Here is a 25,436-nt window from a genome sequence, read left to right on the forward strand (position 1 = left end):
AACCAAAAATGAGCAAAAATAGAATAAAATAATCTACCAGCCGTGAAATTACCACACATTATCATTGATAAATAAATGAAACCCAAAAGGAACAGAAATTACAATAAATAACCGAGTCAAGCTCAAAACGAGCAGAAATTAACATGAGTAGGGTTCAAAACCCCTTTGCCTTCCCAAGGCCAGAACATAATTTGCACTTTGCTGAAAAAATACAAATGAATGTGCATTGTCAGTTTAATATACATATACTGATATTAATAATCAAAATGTTAATATTATTTGACTTATTAAAGTTATAAAAGTAAAAACGTCTATATTTTTTGTAGATAAGGATGAGCTGAGTACAAAAGGCTGGAGCTGATTAAATTTTGCTCGATCATAGGCTCTGCTCTGCATCCCGTATTCATAAAAAAACAATAAAAATATTTAATGTAAAGCCTCCTGAAAAATATGTATTAATAAATAAAAGCCAAATTTTTAAACACCAAGCAAAATTGTAAAAACTAGCGGAGTACCAAAACAAAAACACAAACAAAGCAATACAAAAGTATAAACAAAGAAATACACAAATAAAAACAAAGCCATACAAAAATATAAACAATCAATACTGCAAAAGTGGCAGCAAAAAGAAAGACTAGCGAAAAAAGAAAAAGAAAGAAACAAAATCATCGCTTTGCAATAAGCCTGATAAGACTGTGATAAGGCCCTAAGATATGAAAAACATCTTTGGATGGCTTCCCATAGCTTTTCAAACGGCAGAATAATATCCATAGCCATTTCCACAAAAAAAGAAAAAAAAAATAGAAAAATAAAGAAAATGCAGAATTTACCTCCATTGGAAAAATTTACTCTCTTCCCCTTTTTACGTGTTTTTTAATATCATTTAAAGCATGCACTGCAGACCTTGATAGGATGTAATAAGAATTCTTAATCAACGGTATACAGATGGTTTAATTTTTCTTTGTCGGATTTTGTTTTCAACGTCTGACGATGAAATAATGAGAAAAGTGCGGATGATATAAACGGAAAGCAGGTCGTCCACGGTTAGGGAGGGGGGCTGTCGTAAAGAAATATTTTTCTCCTTTGAAGTGTCTGTTGCAGGATTGCCTACATACCCACCCCTTGCCACGCTTAGAAAAGTAGGGATGATTTGAACATATGAAGTAGTATAACAAGGGAGAGAGAAAATTTCTAGTAATCCAGCTGGAATTTTTAGTGATACCAAAACTCCCTTAATGATCCTAAAACATAATGCTAATGATAATTATGAAGGTTCTGAAGGAAATAGCTATCCAGTCTCTGCTCTGATGATATTTCAGATATAGTGTTTGATAAAACATTTAACTGATAAACCAGTCCAAAATCTCACAGCTGAAAATTCAAATTTGTTTTGTTCGTTTGGTTTGTGTTTGGTTTAGTTTCAAAGTTTCTAATAATTCTTGGAGTACAGCTGCTTATAATATGACAAGTTTGATCAACAAACAAGCCCAAATTTTCACGGCTGAAACTTTTGATTTTGTGATTTTAATTTAATTTAGGTTTAACTTAATTACAAGTTTGTTGTTTCTTTTCAGGAAGTTCACAGACTAAAGACGATAGATGAATTTGAAGTTTTCATGTTGAAACATGGTGAAAATATTGTAGATACCTTGGGTGCTGAAATCGATCGAATAGAAAAGGAATTGAAGGTCGGTTAACTCCTTTGGTCTCTTTTTAAGGGTTTTTAGAAGAAGGGCGTATTTTTTAAATGACCTTCCCATCCTCTCACGCACTCACACACAGCCATAGGACGAAAAATTAAGCAAGAGAAACAGTTTGTGATTTTTATAAAGCAGCGAATACAACAAAATAAAAACTTAATTAAACAATAATATTCCAAACATTTTGGCTCCAAGTCTGAGAGTCTTTCTAACCGGAAAAAAAAGAAAAGAAAAAAATGAAACAAAAAATGTTCTGTTTTAAAAACCTTAATTTACATCAAAATAAAAACATACTAAACACACAAAGAGAAAGAAAACAAAAAAAAATATAAATAAATAGGAAACAAAACTCACATAATAAATGAAAACCCGTTTTTCTTGCTTAATTTTTCGTAAATGGAAAAGCAGTGTGGTCTAAGAAATTATTTATGCCTTAGGACGACCCTGACTACGCCAAGGGTGTAGTAACCCTTTATATGCGAAGCACATATAAAACATCACATTTGTAATATTTAAATCAGGGGAGGGGGTGAATTGGCATTAATATGAAAAATGAAAATTTTATAGAAAAAAATATATGACATTATATTTGGCCACACTCCTCCTTTGTGTGGGTGTGCCTGTTCTTGAAAAGGATAAATATCAGCTTAGTTTGATAGTGACGTAATAGAAAAGGAATTTTGAAGGTTGATTAAGCCTCCTTTTCTTAGTGACAAAAGAAATTACAATTTTTTTTCCTTACAAATAAAATTAATGATACTTATCTGGTAACTGGTAAAAGTCCTACACATGAAAATACTTCACAATCCACTAAACTCAATAAAAAAAGTATTAACATATGTAACAAGGCCACTGAGTAGTAGTTTTTGCCTAGCCCTTTTTCTTCATCCTAGCCTTTTTTTTTTTGCCTAGTCCTTTTTTTGAATATCGACATATCGTTGGTGAGCGTTCAGAACAAGGTAGACAGAAGGGTAGAACTCAATGCTTCGCCTTTATCACAAGAAACAAACCAACAACAACAACAAATGCACGTTTCACAAAAAGAGAAAGAAGAAGAAGATGCTAGAAAAAGAAAGAGAAAAAAAATAACTAGAGGAAAAAAGTAACTAGAGATAGGAACGATAATCACTGAATAATCTACAAAATAGAATAGCCCGTTACTGTAGGTTGAAAGAATCATCTTATTTAAATCCTTTTTAAACGTTAGTAGCGATGGTGCTTTACTTACTAATTCAGATAATTTGTATTTATTCACAATGAAATGAAGCTGATATCTTATATTTAACTCTAGCTCTCTCATTCTTGACAAACGGGCAAATAAATTTGTTTCTAGCTCTTGATAAATGACAGTGTCGATTTAAAAAAAATTTATTTCGTTTATTTTCGAATTATTACTCGTTTATTTCGAAGAAAACTGAAAATCGTTTTTTCTTCTCTGTTGAGGTTTTACAAAAGCATTCCGAAATTAATTAGCCAGATTTGTTGGCAAATTTGGAACAAATTCCGCTAACACAAACCGCAGAGAAGCGGGAAGTTCGAACAGTTTATGTTGCATGTACTTCAACGCCATCTGTTTTAAAGTCTTCTTTTGAGATATAGTACAAATGGATTTGGTTTTGAATTAGTAATAATACTTTATTTGTCTAAAAACCAGCAAAGACATGACGAAAGAAACAAGACACTAACCAACAAGCACCAGAGTTCCGAGAGTTCCAGTTGTAAATTGTTCCGAGAGTTCCAGAAAGAGTTGAGCTCTGCATTTAGGACTACTTTTTTCACTTTGCTTTCTGCTCTGCGGAGATGTATAAGATTTTCCGTGCTAGGATATTTCTGAAACTTATTTCTAAGTTTGCGTTTTTCATCGACGGCCTTTTTACAGTCATCATTCCACCATACTTTGTTTGTCTTTTTAGATTGGGGTAGTGTAGGCTGGTTGGAAGATCTTGGAATTTTCTAAAGCAGCATTTTTTAGACACGGGTTAGGATTTTGGCTTTTTAATCTACCTCTGGAGCTTGAAGAACCTCTTCATAAGTTTTATTACTTAAGATATTTTTGAACGTTTGCCAGTCAGCTTTCTTATTGTTATATCTAAAGGTAGGTGGCTCAGTTTCGCAGCTTGTGTCATTTATTGTCGTCAGAATTGCAGAATGGTCTGTCTGTAGGTGTTGTACACTATGGATTTTTACCTGTAGAAGTAGATATGCTGGTCCTATCTGTAGGTCAATTGTTGAGAAACTTCCGTTCCTTATATTGTAATAGGTCTTTAGACCAAACGGTGTAAGGACTAAAGCATCTGATACCTCTAGAATTACTTTTTCAATACACTTTCCTGCTGTGTTTGGCTGAATTACATCTTCCCGCTGGTGACTACGGGCGTTAAAACCATCACACAGAATTGTTTTTTGCCCAGTTAGCTGTTCGCGTAAAACATCAAAAATTGGATTTCTTCCATTGGGATTATAAAAGGAACATATTTGAAGGTGGTCACCATTTTTTTATGTGAAGAATGACCCCAACAACATCTACATTGTGATTATATGGTTTAATTGGCACTGCAGAGTGAGATAGATTATTTTTAACAAGTAAAGTAAAACCTCCATCCTTGCGGTCGGAAGACTTATCTTTTCTATATATTTTAAAACCAGGAATGATAATCTTTTTTAGCTCATGTAGATTGTAGGCATATAATGTAGGCATTATTTTGCTTAGCCAATTTGTCAAGTCTAGAAGCTCAGTTGAGTTTAAGGAAATCACATTCCATGGAGGATTTTCAATGTTTTAAGGTCCATTATTTCCTTCTAGATTTGCCATATCAATTGTATAACTGTCACTTGCAATGGAGAGGAAATCGCCTTCCCTTTCTCTATCTGCTTGCTGTTTTCGACTAGTTTGGGTGCGAGGTGCTTTTTTCCCTTAGCTAACTTTCTTTAGGTTTACTGAATCTTTTTGATCTGCCTCTTCGTTTTCACTTTTTTGGGACGAAACAGGGATCGCTATTGCACTTTTCAGGAGCTGACCTTCAGCAGTTGCAGAAGCCCAAATGGTTGGGCCGAGAAGTGCTGTGATAGCTTTCCTAGTCGTCAAGTGCCTTCACTTGCTGCATTTCTCCACTGGATTGAATCAGATGGCTAACTGTTAAATATGTTGCAATTTTTTCCAACTCGCTTGACTCTGAGGCTGCCTGTGGCCTGTGCTGAGAAGAGTGCGTGTCTTTTCTTTGTATTTGTTGTGTTGATTGTAGAGGCGTAATGCCATGTATTTGCTGTTTTTGGTGAGGCCCTCTGCTGCTTTCTAAATCACTATTGTGAGGTTGACTCACATTATCTTTCGGGGGTTCAGTGTGGAGTGACCTCGTGTTGTTGTCAGTCTTTGAGCTAGCTCTGAATTGGGAATTCCTGCTGCTACCGTAGAGTACGGAAGTCTCATTTGTCTGACAACCTTACTATAACAGGTCTTTTCCGATACGAAGGACAAATTTGCTTTTGCAGGGAAGAGTGCCCATATGTTTTACAATTCTTGCAGTATAGTTCTCGTGCTGTGCAAGCATCATGATTGTGACCCGTTCCTCCATATTGTGGCTATGCAGGAGTCGTTTGCTTGCAGTTATTTTTGGTATGGCCATGCATCAGACAAATAGTGCACTGGAACGGTTTTGTTTTGTATTGTTTGTACCAAACTTTTTGGCCATATACATCGCAACTTCTATTTCTTTTTGGCTGATTATCAGAACAGATTTACTGTCCACTAGATCACCATCCTTCTTTTGTCAAAGTCTAGTTACAGTTGCTGGTTCTACTAGTCGTCCTGATGCATCTAGTAGCTTAAGCTGAATTTCTTCATTAGAAAGATCCAGGTCAAGTCCATACAGCACATATTTGTGGAGGACATTTTTTATTATGACTTTACATTCGACTGTGGTACCTGCAAAAGATACGTGTTAGACTTTTGAATCAAAATGTTTGCAAGATTTTCATTTTGAAAATAAATGTCAGCCATACCTGATCTAAGAAGGCACACATCGAAATTAGCCTTTGCAGCCGAAAATATTAATTTTCTTAGATTTAGGGTCTCTTCTTCTTTAAACCGCTCTCCATTAGTTTTTTTTTTTATCAAAACTGAGAAAGGATCTGTTTTGTTCTGTCTTCTTCAGCATTTGGCTGTGTGTTTGGTGAACATCTTGATATTTTTCTTGGTGCTGTAGGTTGAGATACTATCTGAAATTTTTCGTTCTAGTTTTCGTTTTAGTAGGTTGGCTTGTTTTTTCTTTTTCAGTTGTTTGGTTTTTATGGATACTAACATGCTTCCCGCTGTTTATGACTGGGGAGGGGATCTAACAAGCATTCCTGTTCTTTTTCACTTTCAGACTACCCGAGAAATGTTTCTCGGTTTCGCCCGAAAATATTTTCTGAAATTTTAGTATGGCAACGCTTATATGATAATCGGCAAATAGTTCAATTCCTTGGGGAATTGAAAAGAAAATTCTTTAAACACAGCAATCAGAGTTATATATTAAGGTAAATCACAATTTCATGAATACTCTAGGAATATGCAATGTGGGAAAAATCCCGGAATATAGGAATAATATCTGTGTCTCACAAATTGAGGCGATTTTCCAATCTGAATTTTTTCACATTCACTTTTTCATACTCTTAGAACCAAGAATAGTATTTTGAAAAAAAGAGGTTTCGAAACGGCTCACTTGACTCAATTTACAAGACAAACATAAGCCTCCAATCTTTAAGAACCCATTATAAAAAAATCCATATGTATAAAATACAATTCAGAAATACCTTGTAAACACGAATACTGTACAGCGAGAATTTTTTTTAGGGTAGCAATATTCTTTTTCGGGCCACAATATCCACAATAGGGGATCAGCGTATTCAAATTCTTACCAACAATAAGCATTGATTCTTTAAGAACTCATGGTAAGAAAAGAAATTATTCAAGAGTACAAAATAAAATTCAGCAATACCTAGTAACTACGAATATTAAGGGTAGCAACATTTTTCAGGGTAGTAACATTTGTTTTCATGCCACACAATTCACAATAGGGCGTCATAAGGGAAGACGTTCTAACATCTAACCGTCAGGAGCACTACAAAATCCGTCTTAACATCGACAAAAAGATCCGTCAGACCCATTAACCGTCATAATATCTAAAATATTAAAACTTTAGTTTTTTGGGGTTTAGGGGGGAAAAGTACCTAGGTTAGGTTAGGTTACGTATTTAATTTATGCTATGCTTTACCCCCACCCCCCTGATGTGCAAATATATAGCCGAAATTTGTTTCTAAACTATTATATAATTATTCTTATTATATAAACTTATAAATTTTTTGGATGTTATGACGGTTAGTGGTTCTGACGGATTTTCCTTTTAGATATTATAACGGTTAGTGCTTGTGAAGGTTAGTCGAAATTGTAGCACCCCCATCATGATATTGACATTTTAAAGCAGAGGGGGGGGGGGCTGAATTTGTAATCTACTGTGAGAGACCAAAAATTTTCAAATGATATGATCCTTTATGAATTTATGATGCAATTGTTTTTATCAAAGATTCTTGATTTTAAATTTCATTGTCATCCGCTACATACCTTCTTTTTCAAGTTTACTTGAACTTATTTCTTTTTTTTTCGTTTTATAATTTTCTATTTTTTTCAGAGGCGGCACCCAGAGATTCGCCATTGTGATCTTGAACTCCTGTGATTTTGGAATTGGTCTCATCCTAATTTCTAAATATCAACCCATTAGTGCATAAGAAGTGTTAAAGGTAGAAAAAATGTGTGATAAGCTTTGGGTTCACTAAATATGCATCCTATATTTGAAAAAGTGGCTGCCCCCCCCCCTATTTTCTAATGGTGGTAACATATCCATATTTGACAATATGCGGCAATAATCAGTGTTTTGAATGGGCGCTGAATTCGATACAACAGATGTTTTCGTATTCTTCTTTTTTCACAGACGGTGCAGCAACCAAAGATTTACATTTAATCAAAGACTGTAGACACAATAAAAAGTTAGGATGTTGCGAAATACCCCTTTAAAATAGAAGATGGCACTGTAGATATATACTGATTTACTTATTATAACTTATACCAAATAATATGGACATAAAAAGTGACATTGCAATACAGAAAAACATAAGGCACAAATGATAGGGAAGTAACAGACATGTACTATGCATAACCTAAATAGGTAAAACATAGAAAAAAGAATAGGGAGAAGCCCCAATCAGAAAGTTTTCAGTAAAATGAATTTTATTTTTCTCTTATTAGGCAAGGAAATTTTACACTTTAAATGTTTTTCTTTAGAGACAGAAAGTAATCACAAATATCACTATAAAATCCTAAACATTGACAAATCCTAGGTTTACGGGCGAATTCTAGCATTAACCAAAATCAATTTGACTAATTCCAAAAATTGCTAGTAAGATCTTTAGATTTGAGACTTTTTTCGAATAATTTTAATGAAGACAGGTATTTTCCTATACATATTGGTAAAAATCGGAAATGAATAATGAATGTGGTGTTACACCTACCCTTCTAGCTCTCTGCAAGTAAAAACTCGTCTTGAATAAAAATATTCGATCTGCTACTTACCAATAATGGAAGCTAAATATTAGTGCTTGCTGGATTTATGCGTTGAAAGCTTGAGAATGAATAATTTACCAGAATTTTTGTACTTTTAGAGATTTATTTAGTGGTTCCTAAGATTTGGTGGTTAAATCAAATATTTAACAATCCTTTGAACTTTAACCTAGGGCCATGTTGAGGCATGTCTATTAGGTGTTGAAAAGAACCATGGAATAACAATGGAGTGGCTGCAGTATTATTCTTGGAGTTTGGGGATTAAAATGGCATCTTCAATAGAGATGTATTCTGCAGCATGGTATAAATTACTTCTAATGCTGTTGGTCCATCAGTCCTATCGAATCTTTTTTTTTAATCTATTCATTATGAAAGGTATAACTGAGTGCATTAACTTTAAATGAATATAATAGAATGAAAACCTGCCATCTAGGTTTTTGTATACCCAAAAATCGGTCAGCAGTTGAACCTTTACAGGCTATGGAACTGTCTTTATAGGATGGGATACCTTTTTTGGGGTCTCTCTGAGCTCATCAAAATGAATAGTTACAATAGGTCTACTAGAAATAGGCATATTGTTTTGACTACTGTGCCTACTTGCCTACCACTGTGCTTTTTCCGCCACTTTTGTGCTACAAGTAGGCACGTAGTTAAAATAGGTCTGCTAGAAGTACGCCAATTTGTTCTAATATAACAAGTTCTAATAAGTGACTTTCTGTTTTTGCAGTTAATTTGTTTTGGTTTTGCAAAGGTGGATTTACAAATATTTTAAGGTCAATTGAACGATTTTTTTATTGGTATTTCAAAATACTACGAAAAATGACTTTCTGATAATTACCGAGATTTGTTTTTAATACTACAATTAGAGGATAGGTTCATCTCTGTGCAGAATATTTGCCATAGAAGACTAATCTTGTTTATTCAGGCGATCTTTCCACAAGAATTTACAGTTTTAACTTCTTCTCAGGAAACAGTGAAATCATTGAGCTTTTTAGAAATAGCTACTTGCATTTATTTTTGTCATTTAGTTTTTTGGTTCATGTTATATTGTTGAATTAAAGATTATAGCAAGTTTTAGTGCGTAATTTATCGACAGTGAAAATATTAGGAACTTTTTCCTAATATTTTTAATAGATGAATATTTTCCTAATGTATCCTAATATCCATATTCCAAATAAAAAATATTGGGAATATGTGATGACAATCAAGAACGACAGCATGAGAATAGGGTAGAGTTTAATTTTTAAAAATAAAGCTGTCTCTACAAAAGCAGCGTTTGTTTCTGAGCCTTTGGCCCTCCCCCATCCTGCTCAAAAATATTTGCAGACTTCATCCTCCCGTCTCCAGAATAAAATCTCTTGTGCCACCTTGATTATGGCTTATTTCTTAGTGAAATCTAGAAACTCAGAAATTCCTCTGTCTCGAATCATGTGAAACAGCAGAAACACTCTGAAATTGAGCTGCTGATCTACGCAGACCATAGAGACTACAGTAACCCCGTATATCCCAACCGATTCAGCGTGAAAAGCTGCATAGTAAAACCTTTAATCCGCAACAGAGAATGGGTGAAGATACGCTGCTTGTGATATACAGCAAACTCTTTTTTCATGGGAATCATGTCAAGCTTTCGCAAAAAAATTGCTTCGTGAATCATCCTGAAAAAGTGATCGGGAGGCACTATTCATATCACTATTTTTAAAGTCCAAAGATGGTGTGTGTCTTTTTTAATTTTTAATGGTTTTAGCAAGGGCCATAACTTCCTAAAACTTCACCTTGTGGCCCTGACTATGCCACTAAAAATAGTGTCAGATATTATAAAAACCCCATTTGAAATCAAAGAATTCGACAGAGTAATAAATTCAAGAGCAAGAAAACTCTCTTTGGGCAAAGACTACTACTGCTAACAACTCACCGTAGCATCAAGCCGCCCGAGGCCAGCACAGTTACGCACGCTCCTGCTCCATCCCAAACTATTCAAAGTCTCCCTCTTTACACCATCCCAGGAAGTTCCCATTTCCTTTAAATCTTTCTTTATGACGTCCTCCAATACCAGATGAGGACGAACCTGCTTTCCGTTTAACCCTTAACGTTTGGTCGAAAAGGACAATCTTCTGCAATCTGTCATCCGCACAACGTGCCCTAGCCATCTCAAACTTTCTTTTATTATAGCCCTAGAAAGCGCGATCGAACCACATTTACCGCCTACTGTCTTAAATACGGTCAGTCAGCCGGGTACCCAGAACAATCCATAGGCAATTTCTCTGGAAAACATCTAGCAAATCTTCATCCGCTTTTCGGAGTGCCATGCTTCAGAGCCATATTTGACCACTGCACCACTCTGAAACTATTGAATTTTACCATAGAGAAAGGGATGAATGTATTTGATGAGAAATAATGGTCCATTTGTTCTTCCAGTTTCGTCCTTTCCGCTGCCCAATAATGGTTCTTTGTTTTCTCCTTCTCGCAAGTAAAATCCCAGCCTTGCTTATTCATATTACAAAGATAAGGAACATAAGATTTGCTTACTTTTGAAGTATGGGTTGAGTCTCTGTCTGTTGAAGCCAATTGCCAATTTTCTCGAAGCAAATGAAAATGACTGCGAAAACTGAAAAATGAGCCATATAGTATGATAAAGACTAAAATATATTAAAGAAAACTGACCCATTTTTCTGGATACTTGAATTATGCAAGCTTTTCTCAGTTTTGAAGCAACTAAATTTCAATTTGGGAGGCGGGCAGTTGCTCCCTGCCCCATAGTAAATTATGCCCATGCTGACCATTCATGCTTCAAAGACAAAGAACTTAAGAATCCTGAACTTTTGAAACAGATTTGTAACACAAACACGATTTATTCATTTTGAAGAATTCCTCTTCTTATTTGAAAGCAAATTAATTTTTTTTTCTGTGCAATTATTTTCTTGACCTCTAAATTTTGCCTGATTTTCTTTGATAATTGTTGTTTAAGGATCTATATGTTTTGTAGTTGGATTATAGTTATTTTCGAGTAACAGCTACGTCATTAAACTAAACACCTGCAACATTTCTTATAAAATATACTATTATTATTGAGAATTGAAATACTTGAAATTAGGCTTGGTAAGAAATAGAGCTATTAGATTATAATGAGATATTAATTTCCAATTCGTGGATTTTTCATAGCCTAAAAATTGGGCTAGTTAGGAGTGACTGGCTAGCCTACAATCTAAAATTTTTTTTTTCTAGGTGGAAAATTCCCTAAACATGGGATTTTTTGATTAATAGGAAAATGAATATTGGTTTTCTATTACTAATCTCCACAAGGAAGCATTATGGAATTCTGGAAATAACTTCATAAAGTACTTAGTATAGCCTAGGCCTACATCATTTCTAGGTATTTGCCTAGATAGCTACCTGGGGAGAAGGATACATGTTAAGAAAACAAGTCACACTTCATAATATGCAGAATAATCAGAGTTAACATATTTTGCATGTAGCCTTGCTAGCCTATGCTCTACCCCAACCCATAATGTGCAAATATATAGGCCCAAATTATATAGGCTATTTTTCAATGCATTAGGCCTATGCACCTGTAAATTATGGTCAATATATAACAAATCATATTATTGAGTTAGGACTAAATTGAATACACCATTTGATTCCTTTTTTTATGCTGATTACGAATATAATAATCATTTCTATCGGAAATGAATTTCCGCCCCCCCCCCCTATATAGGCCTATACCAATTCCGGGTTGGGTTAGGTTAGGTATAGCCTATATAGGGGGGGAGCTGAAATTCATTTCCGATAGAAATGCTTATTATATTTGTAATCAGCATAAAAAAAGGCATCGAATGGTGTATTCACTTTAGTCCTAACTCAATAATATGATTTGGTATATATTGACCTAAATTATTTCTTCAGTATTGTTTTGTCACAATTGATTCAATTTACAGGTAGCCTAGCCTACATGGGTTGAAATAACTGAGAGGTATTCTGAGAATACCCTAGATAGAAAATATGTAATTTAGGCTATATAATTGCACATCTAGGGGAGAAGGGGTCAGTGGCAGATCCAGGGGGTGCCCCCTAACATAGTCTCAAGTAGTGTAATTTATTAATGCCAGATTGCATTATTTAAACTTGCTCATAATGCAAGTTTATCAGATCATCCTAAAGTATAGTGTGGCTACATGCAAAATGTGTTAACTAGCCTGATTGTTCTGCATATTATGAATTAAAAATTGTTTAATGAACTTGTTTCCTTCTCTCTAGGGAGTTATCCAGGCAATTACCCATTTCTAAATGTGAGGTGATTCCCTTTGACCCCAAATTAGGCCAATGTACAGTCTATTCAATGGATTTTTGGTAAAGTTTAAGAATAGGGTAAAAGACCTCTTTTTTGGAAAGACCACTCTTCTTTGGCATTCTAGAAAAATAGCAATAGGTTTTTGGACCACCCCTTTTTACTACAGCATGATGCAATGTGTGGGCAGTAACAAGAACCCCTCCTTCTTGGTAAAGTTTTCACCAATATTTTGTCAGCATAAATTAAAAATATGGTCTCTGTTTTGAAAAGCAATTGAAAAGAAAAATTATATTTAATATTTGTGATTTATAGAATAGCCTAAATATCAAGCAATAAAAGTTACATTTCTAGAGTCAGAAGAAAATCAGCTTTCTGTTAATATGTGAATAAAACTGAAACACCAAAAGGATATATACATCAAAATAGGATAATTGGTATTTCCAAAAAGAGGTGCATGTAGGTTAGTCAATAAACTAATAATTTGAAGTGTTTGATCTTAAATAATTTTAATAATCACTATATTGATGCATAGCTTAGATTTTTAGCTATTCATTTATATGTACAATTCTTCTCAATGCCTCTTTGGTAACAAGATGTGAGGGTTTTAGTTTTACATAATTTTGCTCAATTGGATACTGATTTTTTACCCTAGTGGCTCATCAAAAGGAGACATGTTAGAACAAAAAAAGAGACATATTTAGATTGCCAATTTTATGGTTTTGTTCAAATTTTTGACAACTCTTAGCCATACCTCTCCTCCAATATAGCCCTAGTCTATCTACAAAACAACCATACAATAAAATCACACAATTAGATTTGTTATTTTGTGCTCTTTCCAACATGACAGAATCTAGGCTAGTTGTTACCCTCACAATACACCCCTTCCTTCAACAGACACATTGCTACACTGGGGTGAACTATCTTACTTTCAAATGTGCTTCAGTTGAAATTATCCTATGTTCAAAACTGCCACTTTTCAGGAGAGCTTTTGAAGCTATTATTTGTTCTTTTATCTACATTACTTCCAAAAGAGGTTATATAGAAACAGCCAAACTGTGGTTTGGTTGGAACCCTTTAATTTAGAAGATTTTGTTAACTGATGACAAGATCATTTAACTCATACAAAACAAGAGAAGATAACTAGGAAATCTGTGAAGACAGTGAATAACACAGTAGGACAATCTGTGCAAAGCCAAATTCCATATAAACAAATAAAAAGAAAACAAAACTTACTAAAAAAAAAATTGCCACAATAAAAAAAGATTTCACAAAAATTATAAAATAAATTTTTTAAAGAGTCTAGGCTCACTATTTAACTCATCCTGGTTGAAATTTAGAGAAACTGAAGATTTCTTAAGGTGATTTGATTAATTGAGAACAATGATTGTCCTTGTGAAGTTCTGGCTGCTAGCTATAAAATATTACTTTTGCTAAGGATTAGTCAAGTTCCTATGTTTTTTAGTGACTCCACCAATATTAACTTGGCAAAGATGTATTTCAGACTCTGAAATTCAGACTATTGCTTTGAACCTGGTGCTATAAATGTTCTATAAAAGTTTCACTAGCCAGATGTTATCCCCAGTTTTTATCTCAATCACCAAACCCACTGCAAAAGTATCAAAGGTAAGCTCTTTATGGTGTCATTAACATTTTTTGTGTTTCCTTAACATCTGCCCTGTTTTGGTTTGTTCAATAACACACATAATAGAATGGTAAATGCAGGTATGGAAAAAGTTTCAAAGCTGCCAGTAGCAAAATTTGACAGAATTCCAAAAGCTGCCAACACTTTAGCAGCATAACTTGTATTTTGACAGTTTCAGTAGGCCATGAAAACTGCCAAGTAGCATTGCAGCTATGCTACCCCACTTATGGCTCTTCTTACCTCTGGATTTTGTGTTCAATAGATAGTTTAAACACAACCTGTTATACCTTTTATATTCAACATTATAATGATTAAAAAAAAATTGAATTCAAAATTAAATGAGTAGGATGATAATTACCTTAATTCACACTTGCCAGCAATAGGATGATCCTGTATTTATGTGCTGACTGATCAGGTGAGTCCCAAAATAATTGCCACAGCTTGTTGCACCATTCCTTATCAACTGATGATTTGACTGACTCAATACTGGTAGAAGAGACTGTTTTCTGATCTAATGAGTTCCATAGATTCACCACCCAATTAGAAAAGAATTTGCTACATAACCTTGAGTTGTTATGCTTCTTGAAAAGTTTTTGATCATGTCCTCTTGTCCTTCAAGAGACATCTGGTTGAAAGACATTTGGGATAGGTTTTTTATGGTTGAGCAGCTTGAATATCATAATCATATCCCCTCTCTTTCAGCAATAAGTTAGTGAGGGTAAATCTAGTTTTTCAAGCCAGGAGGGGTAGGGAATGTTATAGAAATCTTGAATGCTTTTATTTGTACACCTCTGAACTGCTTCTATAATTTCTTGGTTAGATTTATTAATTGGGTTTGCAATGCACATGCCAAACTATAGCTTAGGTTGAATTAAAACTTTATAGAGCTTTGAAAAAACTGATGGTCCTGCCCAGTGAGTAAATGAGTCCAAATTGGCTTGAATGGTTTCTAATTTTCCTAAACTTGGAACTGAACCAATTACTTTTGAATCATCTGCATAAAGGCTTATTTTATTTTTGGTGTTAAGTTGCATCATTAATGAAAATATTAAATAAAGTTGGGCCCAGGACTGTGCCTTGAGGTCCTCCACTTCTCACTTCCACAACATCAGAGAGACACGATTGTTCATTATCCCCAGACACTTTAACTGCTTGTTTTCTATTACTAAGGAAAAGCATCACCCATTCAATAGTATCTGTATTAATACCAATAGCTTCAAGCTTAATGTCACCTTAATCCATTTGAGAGCTTTAAGGTCCTCTGGACCTGTAGTGAATATGCAGTCATCTGTTGCACACCTTATCAAATGCTTTAGTGAAGTCCATAATAATCATGTCAACTGGGAAAGCCCTGTCTATAAGTTCAGTGACATATTCATATGTATCAATAGGGTTGGTCTCGACTGATCTAGCAGAATGTAAACCATGCTGGCACGGGGACAACAGCTTATTTTGAGTCAGATGTTGAATGACTGCAGAGTTGACTATGCTTTTGAGTATTTTTCCCACAGCAGAGGTGATACTATTGGTCTGTAGTTAACTGCCTCATCTCTAGTAACCATCTTTGTGGATTGGGTTAACATGTGCTAACTTCCATTCAGTAGGTCAGTGGTGGATCCAGGGTTTTTTAGGGGGGGGGGCAAAATAGGGGATCTGATAAACTTGCATTAGGAGCAAGTTTAATTAATGCAAACTTGTGTTAATTAAGTAAATTACACTATTTTAGATTGTGAGGAGGGCGCGCGCCCCCTCGCCCCCCCCCGGGATCCGCCACTGCTGCAGGTATACACTTCTTCTTCCTCCTTTATTTCATGCAGGCGGGCTTTTCTGTCAAATACTATTCAACCATTTTCCTTTTGCTTCACTCTGGGCTGAACAGAGCTACTGGCTTGGTTGGCTCTTATTTATTAGATATCCTCAGATATCTTACAGTAGATCTTTTGACTCAAGGAGTTTGAATATAAGACAATAAATATCAATTTCTGCACTCTGTGTGCAGGTATAGTCGACTAGGCTCTTGGCTGATACTGAGATTTTGTGGTGATTTAAGCACTTTAACAGTTTAAAATGTAAGCTATACTGTGCAGACGTCAGCATATTATATTCAAATAGGCAGTGGTCAATTGTTTCATTATTCATATTACAATAACTGCAAAGAGGGGACAATGGAACTGAACCACTTGAATTAGGAAACTGATAAGAGAATGTAAGAAAATTTAGCCCATTTGATCCAGAACAAATTCTATGATAAATTTTAGAAAAATTCTTGTTGGGAAAAGGGGAAATATTAGGGTTGTTCTTATTAAACATAATATCTGAAAGTCTCCGTCGGTAAATATCTCTAATGGGTATTGGTCTCCCAGTTGGCTGTTCAATATTTATAACATTTTTTGTTATTTCATCTACCTGATGGTTACCACTTATACCAGAGTGGCTAGGAACATACTGAAGATAAGTTCTTATACCACTTGAAGCAAGATTATCAATAATACTAAGACAATGATAAGTGTCTCTCATTGAATTTGGACCGATCGATAAAATAATTTGGAAATGGTATTTATATATGATTGTATTGAATCCAGTTAATTTTTTCTGACCGAAAGCAATGGTAGTGAAATTTTTAGTCGACTTTCAGAAATTAGTATTTATTATGGAAATCGGCCAATTTCATGGAGGGGTATAGGGGTAAGTTGGTGTAATAGACTTTGTGGGTACAGGGAACTTCTTCTGAATATTGGTATTGGTCAATTTCTTTAAGTAAATTACACTGTTTTAAATTTTGAGGGGGGCGCGTTGACCAATTCCATGGAGGGGATTTGGGGAAAATAGGTGCAATAGACTTTGCAGGTATAGGGAACTTCTTCTGGATATTGCAGATGATACTCATCTGCAATGCCTCTATACATGGCTGGATTTCTTAACCAATTATGTAGGGTGTGTGAGCTATTTGCTTCAATTTTTTGTAAGATGTTTTGTCAAGAGAAAGCTATATTTCTCCCTTATTGTTGTTAATCCACTCTCCATAAGCAGAAACTTGGTGCTTGTGGGTTTCCTTTTGCCAGATATGAGATGTATTATATAATTTTGTGTTGTTTCAATTTTTGCCCCTTGCACCATAAATGATGAGGCCATAGTCAATATGGGGTCTTATATGTGGCTTATAAAACTGGAGTAAGGTTTTCTCCTTACAACCCCAGGGTGTAGAAAGAAGTCTTTTTAGAATAATTGTTTTTCTATAGCATTTTTTTATTGTGTTTGAAATGCGGAGGTGGAAATTAAGTTTTCGGTCAAGTATGTGACCTAGGTAATTAATATGATTATCTTCTGGAATAGTTTTTCCATTTAGAGTTAGTCTTGCATTAACATAATTTCGCTTGTGGTGAAATTGGATTGTTTTTGACTTAGTGGGTGCAATCGGTAAATCTGAACTTTGAGAAAAATTTTCAAATTGGAAAAGTGACTTTTGTACCTTTGACTGTGCAATCTCAAAGGTGTTGCCAGATGACCATAGTACCAGATCATCAGCATATTGTAGATTTGTGTGGTAGAGGTTCATGTCCCAGAGATAGAGAGCAAAGAGGAGGCAGCTCAGGACTGCACCCTGAGGAAGGACTCTGGTTATTGTTTTTTGGGGCGAAGAGGCTGAACCTACACAAACAATGAAAATTTGCTTTTCTATGAAATATTTTATAAAAGATGCTAGCTTGGGGGGTAGTCCAAGGTTTTCAAGTTTAGTTAGAAGGATTTGGTGGTTCACATTGTCATATGCCCCTTCAAAATCTAGGAAAGCTGCAACTAGGACACTATTTTTTGAAAATGATTCATTTATTGCATTTGTTAACAATATGAAAGCATCTGTTGAGGAGTGGTGTTTCCTGAAACCAGTTTGAATGTGAGGGATCATATTATTTGTTTTCAACTAACCAGAGGAGTTGATGATAGATCATTTCCTCCATTATTATTCCGATCACATGAGCAATGATTAGAAGCCTATAAGACTCAGGTTTATATTTGGGTTTATTTTTCTTTAAAATTGGTAGGAAGGACGAAAATTTCCAGATGTTGGGCAACGTAGATGAAGCCAAAGCATGATTGTAACAATTTAGAAGTTCCTGTTTATATGAAGGGGTGAGATTCTTTATTCATGTAGGGTGTATCTTGTCATAGCTGCTGGTAGTCCTGGTCCTAATATGATGTATTGCATTATTCATTTCCTGGATTGAAAGTGAACTGGTTATATACTTGGATCCTGTGTGAGGTTGGTAACTTGGATTCATAAGAATTGGGGAAGTTTTGCTGCAATTATTTGATGTTAGCTTATTAATGAAAAGAGTTGCAAATACCTTTTCTTTTTCGTTGTCACTGTCCTAATGGGTATTATTATGTATTAGGTTATACTGGAGTGGGTTGGGGGAAGTTTTTTCCCACAGATGTGGCTTATGACTTCATGTATAATTGGCTCATGTGTTTCTCTGGAGAGTTTATTTGCAAAATTAGTCCAGTAGTTATATTTAGCATTTATTATAGTCCTTTTAAGATTAGATTCTGCTTGTAATTTTCTTAAATATGTAGTAGGAGATGTTTTTTTTAGGAATGTTCTCCTAGGTGCCTTTTTGTTCTCCATTTATTTTGGCACTCATTCGTCCTCTGTGCTTTGGGAATGTGTTTAGGGAAGGTTTTCCGGGGTGTTGTCCTGGGGATAGCATGAATAGCTGTATTTATTAGTGAGGATGCCAAAACATCAGCATGTGTGTCAGCTGTTGCATTTAAACTGCATGAATTTTGGGTGTAACTTGTAATTTCATCATTAAGCTTGTTTTGGAACATAGGCCAATTTGCTTTAGTGTTAATATATTTGGTGGTATGTGACAGAGTTTCAGCAGGTTCATTTGGGGAGCAAACTATGGCAAAGTGGTATGTACATAGACTATCAATTTTATTCATATAAATTTTATTCAAAATATTTAATGACACAATTTGTAGATCAATTGTAGAGAAACTGCCGCTTTTGGGGTTGAAATATGTATTCAGGTTTGGAGGGGTAGCAACAGCTAATTCATTATTATCTGAAATCAAACACTCAATAAACTTACCAGCTTTTTTTGCTGGTTTAGTCCCCCACAAAAGGCTGTGGGCATGAATATCTACACAAATAATGAGATTTTTCAACATGTCAGGATTGCTTATATAACTGAAAAAATCTATGGCATCTGTGGTTCGGCCATTAGGGTTATAAAAGCTTATTATGTAATTTTTGTATTATTCAGCCAAAATCTGATACCAATTGCATCAACATCATTTACAAAATCTGGAAAGTTGATGCCACAGAATTTTATATTATTATTAATTATTAAAGCTACTTGACCTCCTTCTTTTCTCTCTAATGATCTATCCTTTCTCAGGATAGTAAATCCCAGAGACTTAATTTGTTGATTTTGGGTTAAATGAGTTTCCTGGAGGCAAGCAATATCAATGGATTTATTATCCATAAAAGATATTAGTTCATTCAACTTATTTTCTGAAAGTGATCGTTCGTTCCACTGGAGTATTGATATGTGTTGTTGTGTTGATTTGTTTTTCATATGTCTGTGTATCAATATTAAGCTTTATTAATAGTAAAGCAAGATCTTTTTTGCTTGAATGAGCATATGGTTAGGGATGTAGATTTTTGCCAATTCAGCTATGATTTTGTTTTCTGTAGTTGTTGTATATTCATGGCCTGAACTGCATTACAGTCTAGAATGAGTAAGCATATATTTGGAGTTTGCATGTTTGGTTGTGGATCCGGTTTGTCAATTAAGGGATTAATTCCTAGTAGAGTTTTTGGTTTGTTTCTTCTTAGGAGGGGTGCCAGGCAGACCTCATCTCAATGGATGAGGAGGCTTGTTGGCTTGGTGATTCTTTGAGCTGGATGTGTATGGATTCGAGATAAGGGGCTTAGAGGAGGGAGTGGTTCAAGGGGTATTTGTTGCATTGGGAATTTTGGTTGATTCCATTGTGGGTGTTATTTGGCGTGGTTGGGCAGCATTTGTTTTCATAGCTGCAAAAGGACATGGAATGGCCTTCTCTGTTGCTGTTTGAAGTGTTAGTGCTCTTTTCTTATATGCAGGGCATAGTGATTTATTGGTAGATTCATGTGGGCCTTTACAATTGATATTGATACATGTAGGCTGAGTGTTGTTGCAAGTTGTCAATTCTTTAGGATGGGAGCCTTTACAATTGCTAAAGGCTAGGAGAATTTCGCTGCATGTGTTTGTTGTGTGCCCCAGTTTGAGACACTTCTGACACTGGATAGGCTTTGGCCTGTGTGCCTTGTGTGGTTTGATTTGCCTGAATAAGAATAACTTTTCCAAGATATTAATTTTTTCCTTCATTGTAAATAAGCAAGATCTACTTGTTTTTAGGCCATTAGAGTTGGGTTTACCCAGTTGGGTGAGATCTTCAATAGGAATTGTGTTGCCAGCTCCATCTGAGAGCCCTTCTTTTAACTCCTGAATAGGTATTTGTGGGGGGACATTGTACACTACAATTTTTATTTGGGATTGGTTTGGGTTCCATTTAAATGAATTAATTGGGATATTCAGTAGAGATTTTGGATTAGTTATTATATTTGCTGATTTCTGATCTTGGACAGCTATTAGCAAAGATTCATCACGGTTAATGTTAAGAGAGAACATTGATTTTAACAATTTGAAGAATGCAAACCTTATTGTAGTAATCTCTTTCATCTCAAAGGGGGTATTAGGAGAAATTTTGAGGAAAATTACCAAGTTTTGGGGAGGAGAATCTTGGGCAGGGGGAGGGGAAATGCTTTTGATTAGGGAAATTTTTTTCCTTTTTTTGGCGCTCCTAGAAAGGACCACTTGAAACCCAGTATCAGCAATAGTGACATTAGCCCCAACACTAATCATTGTCCCATTCTCAGAATTTGAACTATCATATGAACTATGAGATAGAGATCTTGACCAACCAGGATGGGGTGATACCAGACCGTCTGCACTCTACTGTGGGGAAAATTTCACCATCCACAAAAGAAAACACCACAGTATGGCCCTGAGGAGGGTTTTGAGCATGATTGGTTTGGTACACTACTGATAAATTGAGAAAAATATTTCACAAGAAATTTTATTTTAAATTTCTTAAAGTGTTGCTGCTGTGAGAATGTTGGGTAAAAGGAAGAGGCAGTTCAGCTTGTGCTTCTTTGAGAAGTTGAGGGGAAATGCCATTTGGTCCAACTGATTTATTTGGGTTCTGGTTTTTAAGATGGGTTTCAAGGTTACCTCAATTGATAGTAATAAGTGGAATTACATTTATTATGTCATATTTGGGGGGATCTGGGAGTGGAGCAATGTCAACAGGTGTGAAAATAGAGGTAAATTGAAAACTAAGGGAATTTGCTATTTCTTGGGGATGATCAATTTTACAGCCATTATGTGCCAGCTGGGTAACTGAATGTCTTCCAGACTTTTTATCTGAGGCATGACTCCAAATTTTCTTAGGATTTGATTTAGCTGATGCAGCTTTTGCCTCTCATACTGCTCAGAAATCTTTCTAGGGCTATTTTTCACCTGGCTGCTTGCTTGTTTATATCTTTGGTAATGATATGCATTATTCACATTCTGTAAATACAACCACCAAACTTTTTTTTTCTTGTTCCTGGCCATTTTTAATTCCTTTGACACAAATGGGAGGGTTTTGGGTGTGTGAATCCATTTTGTAGATGAATGTCTATTGACAACATCAAGCAATATCATGAATCATATACACTCATTGCATCAATGAAGGACCAGTTGCATTCTGCTAGTTCCCATTGGATTAGACTATAATCAGTATATACAGATGTTTTCTAAATAACAATCTTTTTGGGTATGGTTTAATCCTATAGCTTATGATAATATGGTCATTTGCAGCAATTTGGATGTGCTTTCTTTTAAAAGTAAGATTTTAAACATTCACATTTGGATGTCCCAAATAAGAAAAAACATTGCTAGATACATGGATACAGACAAAAATTAATTCTATATTCAGTTTCAGTGCCTCAAATATAGTTAAAGTAGTTCCAAAATTGACCTAAAATATTTTATCTTGTTGGCTATCAATCATCACATGATTTTAATTTCAGCAACATATAATATTTACACTTTCCTGCTCACTGAATATACCTTTTAAGCCTTACTCTTAAGTGGGTTATTCACATAACATACATCTCCAGTCTAGCACACATCATGCCATAACATGTTTTTTTTATGTCATCTTTTCAGATCAAAATAGCTATTTCAAATTGTAGCTCTGATACCATTTAGGGTTCAAAAAGAATATTCAGCCACCTTTCCTACCGTAAATGGACACTGGGATATCAGCAGTTGCCAGAATCAGTCCTTACTCAACTTTCTAGGATATTATGTTGTGCTTAATGAGGCTGCACAACAAAGAAAGGAGGCACATCAGTTTTTAATAACTCTGTGATCATACAATTGCTGTTACTTACCTTACTTGTTTTGTGCCCTGTTGGACATATTTTGTTTTTAAGCCCAGACATTTAGTCTTGTAAAGCGTGGCAACTGTGTAAAGTATGCATACAAGTTTAGATTTTTCAGATGAATAGATCAGATAATCTAAAGATAAAATAAGATAAAAAAGTAACAAGATAAAGGAATAAAATATGATAAAATTTTCAGACAAATTCGTTTTTCATATAAATTGGCTGAAATGGACAGCAATGTCCACCTATTCAATCAAGTTCACCTGAATTTACAAAGGCAACTAATCAAAATCATATTGAAAATACAATTCTACATATGTTATTGTTAAATAAATTTGTTTTGTTCAGTGTTGTTTTGTACAAATCTAAAAAATGAAATTTGTATCTATCCAGACTTTGTGGACACCCTGTAGTTTGTAAGTTGAGATCTTGTCATTATTTAATCTTTAATGACTGAAGTTCTGTAGATTTTAGTCACTGCTCAATGGTTTAATTTAGCACTTTTTTTCAGTTTAGGCATCAACACACCCTTTAAAGATAGTCCATGTCCTTACAGCTTTTTAATTCTTTTTCAATGCAGCTTCACATACATAGTCAACAATGTCCGAGGAGATGCACACAGTCAGCCTGCCTAGGAGTGCTAGCAATACCAGTATCAGTCAACAATGTTGTTAAGTATTTTATTTTTAGGATTGGTGGAAAAGGATAGAATCATCATTATGTCAGGATTTAATACAAATCAGCTAATTAGCAAAGGAGAGGAAATTGCAGATGAGGTAAAGATATTTGTTTCCTTTTCTGGGGATTTATGAATTGTTGTGCCATTAGGTCTTAAGGGACCTCAACCCTTTAAGTCATGAATTTTATTGGAAAGGATGAAAATTGTGCAACAAATGTTTTTAGAGCTTCTGACACACCGAGATGATACAGTATTTTTCTCAGAATTTTTACATCTTTCGTTGTGCCTGATCTTGAACATACTTGTCTGAAGATAAAATGACACTATTTATGTATTCAAATAAAATATCTAAAAAAAAAAAAAACAGAGAAGCCAAGGTTACCAAATATGTTCTTATCTCACTTAATTACATTCCTATCTCATTTTATTATCTTATTTAGGAGTAGGAAATTTTACAAAGCAGTTTTTGGCTTCCTTCAGGCATAATAGGAACTTGGATTTGGTGCAGCCAAAGTGGGTTTTCATGATGCATGGGGCATTTTGTACGTTTTTTTAACTTTATTTTTTTCAGGCCAATGGAAGAAAAATTCCCTTTCACAGCAAAGCATGTCTTTGGAATTTTACCTTCCTCTTTTGGGGAGGGAGCAGCAACAGAGGGGCCATCGTATCATTTTCCTTGTCGTTGGTAGAGGGACCGAGCGTAATCTCCCTCGTCTCATGGGTGTCACCTCTTTGCTGGCAATGAGAGACCCAGCGATCTCTAGACATAAAAGCCAGAGAATCTGTAAAGGGTTTGGACTTTAGGGCCTTCTGAAATTCTGCGTTTTCAAACCAGCAATTCACTATTGCCAAGTTGATCAGGTGGAACACAAGCCATGGTGTCCACTTCTTGAACCAAATGAAGACTTGATAATACAAAACCATTTGGTTGAGTTTGTTGACTCTACCCTTAGACCAGTTATACACTGCAATAGCTTCCAGCTACCAAACCAGTACTTCAGCCTTTTTTTCACAATTTCTTCACTTCTTTCACTTCTCCACCTCTTATCATATTTGAAGCAATAAAGAACGACCTTCAGTCCATCCACTCCACCAGACATAAGTTGCTGCTTACTAATTAATGGTAAGATCCTCTGCCTCTTTTCTTGAGTTATACCAGAGTTGAGCTTTGTGCCATGCACCGTGTTTGTTCTTATGGTACCTGTACCATATAACCCTGTTCTTTTCCAGTTCTTGTATCAGAGATGTGCCTGTAAAGAAGTTGCTAAAGAAAAGTTTTATATAAGGAAAGAGTGCACATCACTTACGAAGGCTAGAACCATACCTGGACCTAATACAAACTCGTTCTATTCGTCAGTAAGGACACTCTTCTTCCAAGAAGAACATCAAAGGTTAGAATTAGGCCATTGCTTTTGCAGAGCAAAAAGAACTTTATATCCCATGGGATTGGTTTGCCATGTATATACCGTTTAATATCAAAAGTTCCTGTGTAAGGAACCATTTGTTTACCAACTGAAATTTTATCACAAGATATGATACTCTTTATTTTCCATTGCAAGACTTGGTCAATGACAGGTCACACCTTCCATAACCAATCCGGGTTCTGAGGATCTCTGGCATTTTTGTTGACCATGTGAAAGAAGATCAGAAGTTGGCAAAATCTGTGTGTGAATTCCATTGAATTTATTAATTTTCATAGCAGTAGTACCGATATTTGTTCCTGTTTCAGTTCCAGTTCCAAAAATTTGTAGGGTCAGAGTATATGTTTGTTTTTTCTGCTGCAAGTTTATAAAAGTTCAAATCGAAATATTCATTGAAGTATTGCATAGGTTCTTCACATCCAACTGTTTGTGGACTTGGTCTGCAATCATGGACACCTTTTTTAAACGTAGCGTTTTTCCAGATCAGTCAATGCTGCTTTGGATTTGATGCTGCTGTGGCATTGGGTACAGCATCTTCTTTCTCAACACTTTCCAATGACATTTCAGTGTCATTACTCTGGTTGTGCACAATCGACAGTGTCCAATCCTCCCCTTCATCATCTGAGTTTGGCAAG

At 35.1% G+C, this 25,436-nt stretch overlaps 2 protein-coding genes across 3 annotated transcripts in view; both read left to right on the forward strand.

Moving 5' to 3' along the window:
• Positions 1-9,364, forward strand: part of ZnT49B (solute carrier family 30 member 9) — an 84,342-nt gene extending 74,978 nt beyond the window's left edge. Inside the window, exons 10-11 of the mRNA XM_089107184.1 lie at positions 1,575-1,688; positions 7,367-9,364. Coding sequence (XP_088963310.1) covers positions 1,575-1,688; positions 7,367-7,411 — 159 coding nt within the window. The 3' untranslated portion in view covers positions 7,412-9,364. The remainder of the gene's footprint in view (positions 1-1,574; positions 1,689-7,366) is intronic.
• A 1,913-nt stretch (positions 9,365-11,277) lies between these two features.
• The window catches only part of Surf4 (Surfeit locus protein 4), a 35,214-nt gene continuing 21,055 nt past the window's right edge, over positions 11,278-25,436 (forward strand). Inside the window, exons 1-2 of one of the 2 annotated variants that reach the window (XM_089107095.1) lie at positions 11,278-11,388; positions 23,392-23,477. In XM_089107095.1, coding sequence (XP_088963221.1) covers positions 23,421-23,477 — 57 coding nt within the window. In that variant the 5' untranslated portion in view covers positions 11,278-11,388; positions 23,392-23,420. Of the gene's footprint in view, positions 11,389-14,141; positions 14,201-23,391; positions 23,478-25,436 lie in introns of those variants that run through there. The other variant, XM_089107096.1, reaches the window with a different exon arrangement.

The sequence above is a fragment of the Artemia sp. Qi Xiang Cuo genome, chromosome 21 (genome assembly GCF_049724085.1).
Source record: "Artemia sp. Qi Xiang Cuo chromosome 21, ASM4972408v1, whole genome shotgun sequence".
In the NCBI taxonomy this organism is placed as follows: Eukaryota; Metazoa; Arthropoda; class Branchiopoda; order Anostraca; family Artemiidae; genus Artemia; species Artemia sp. Qi Xiang Cuo.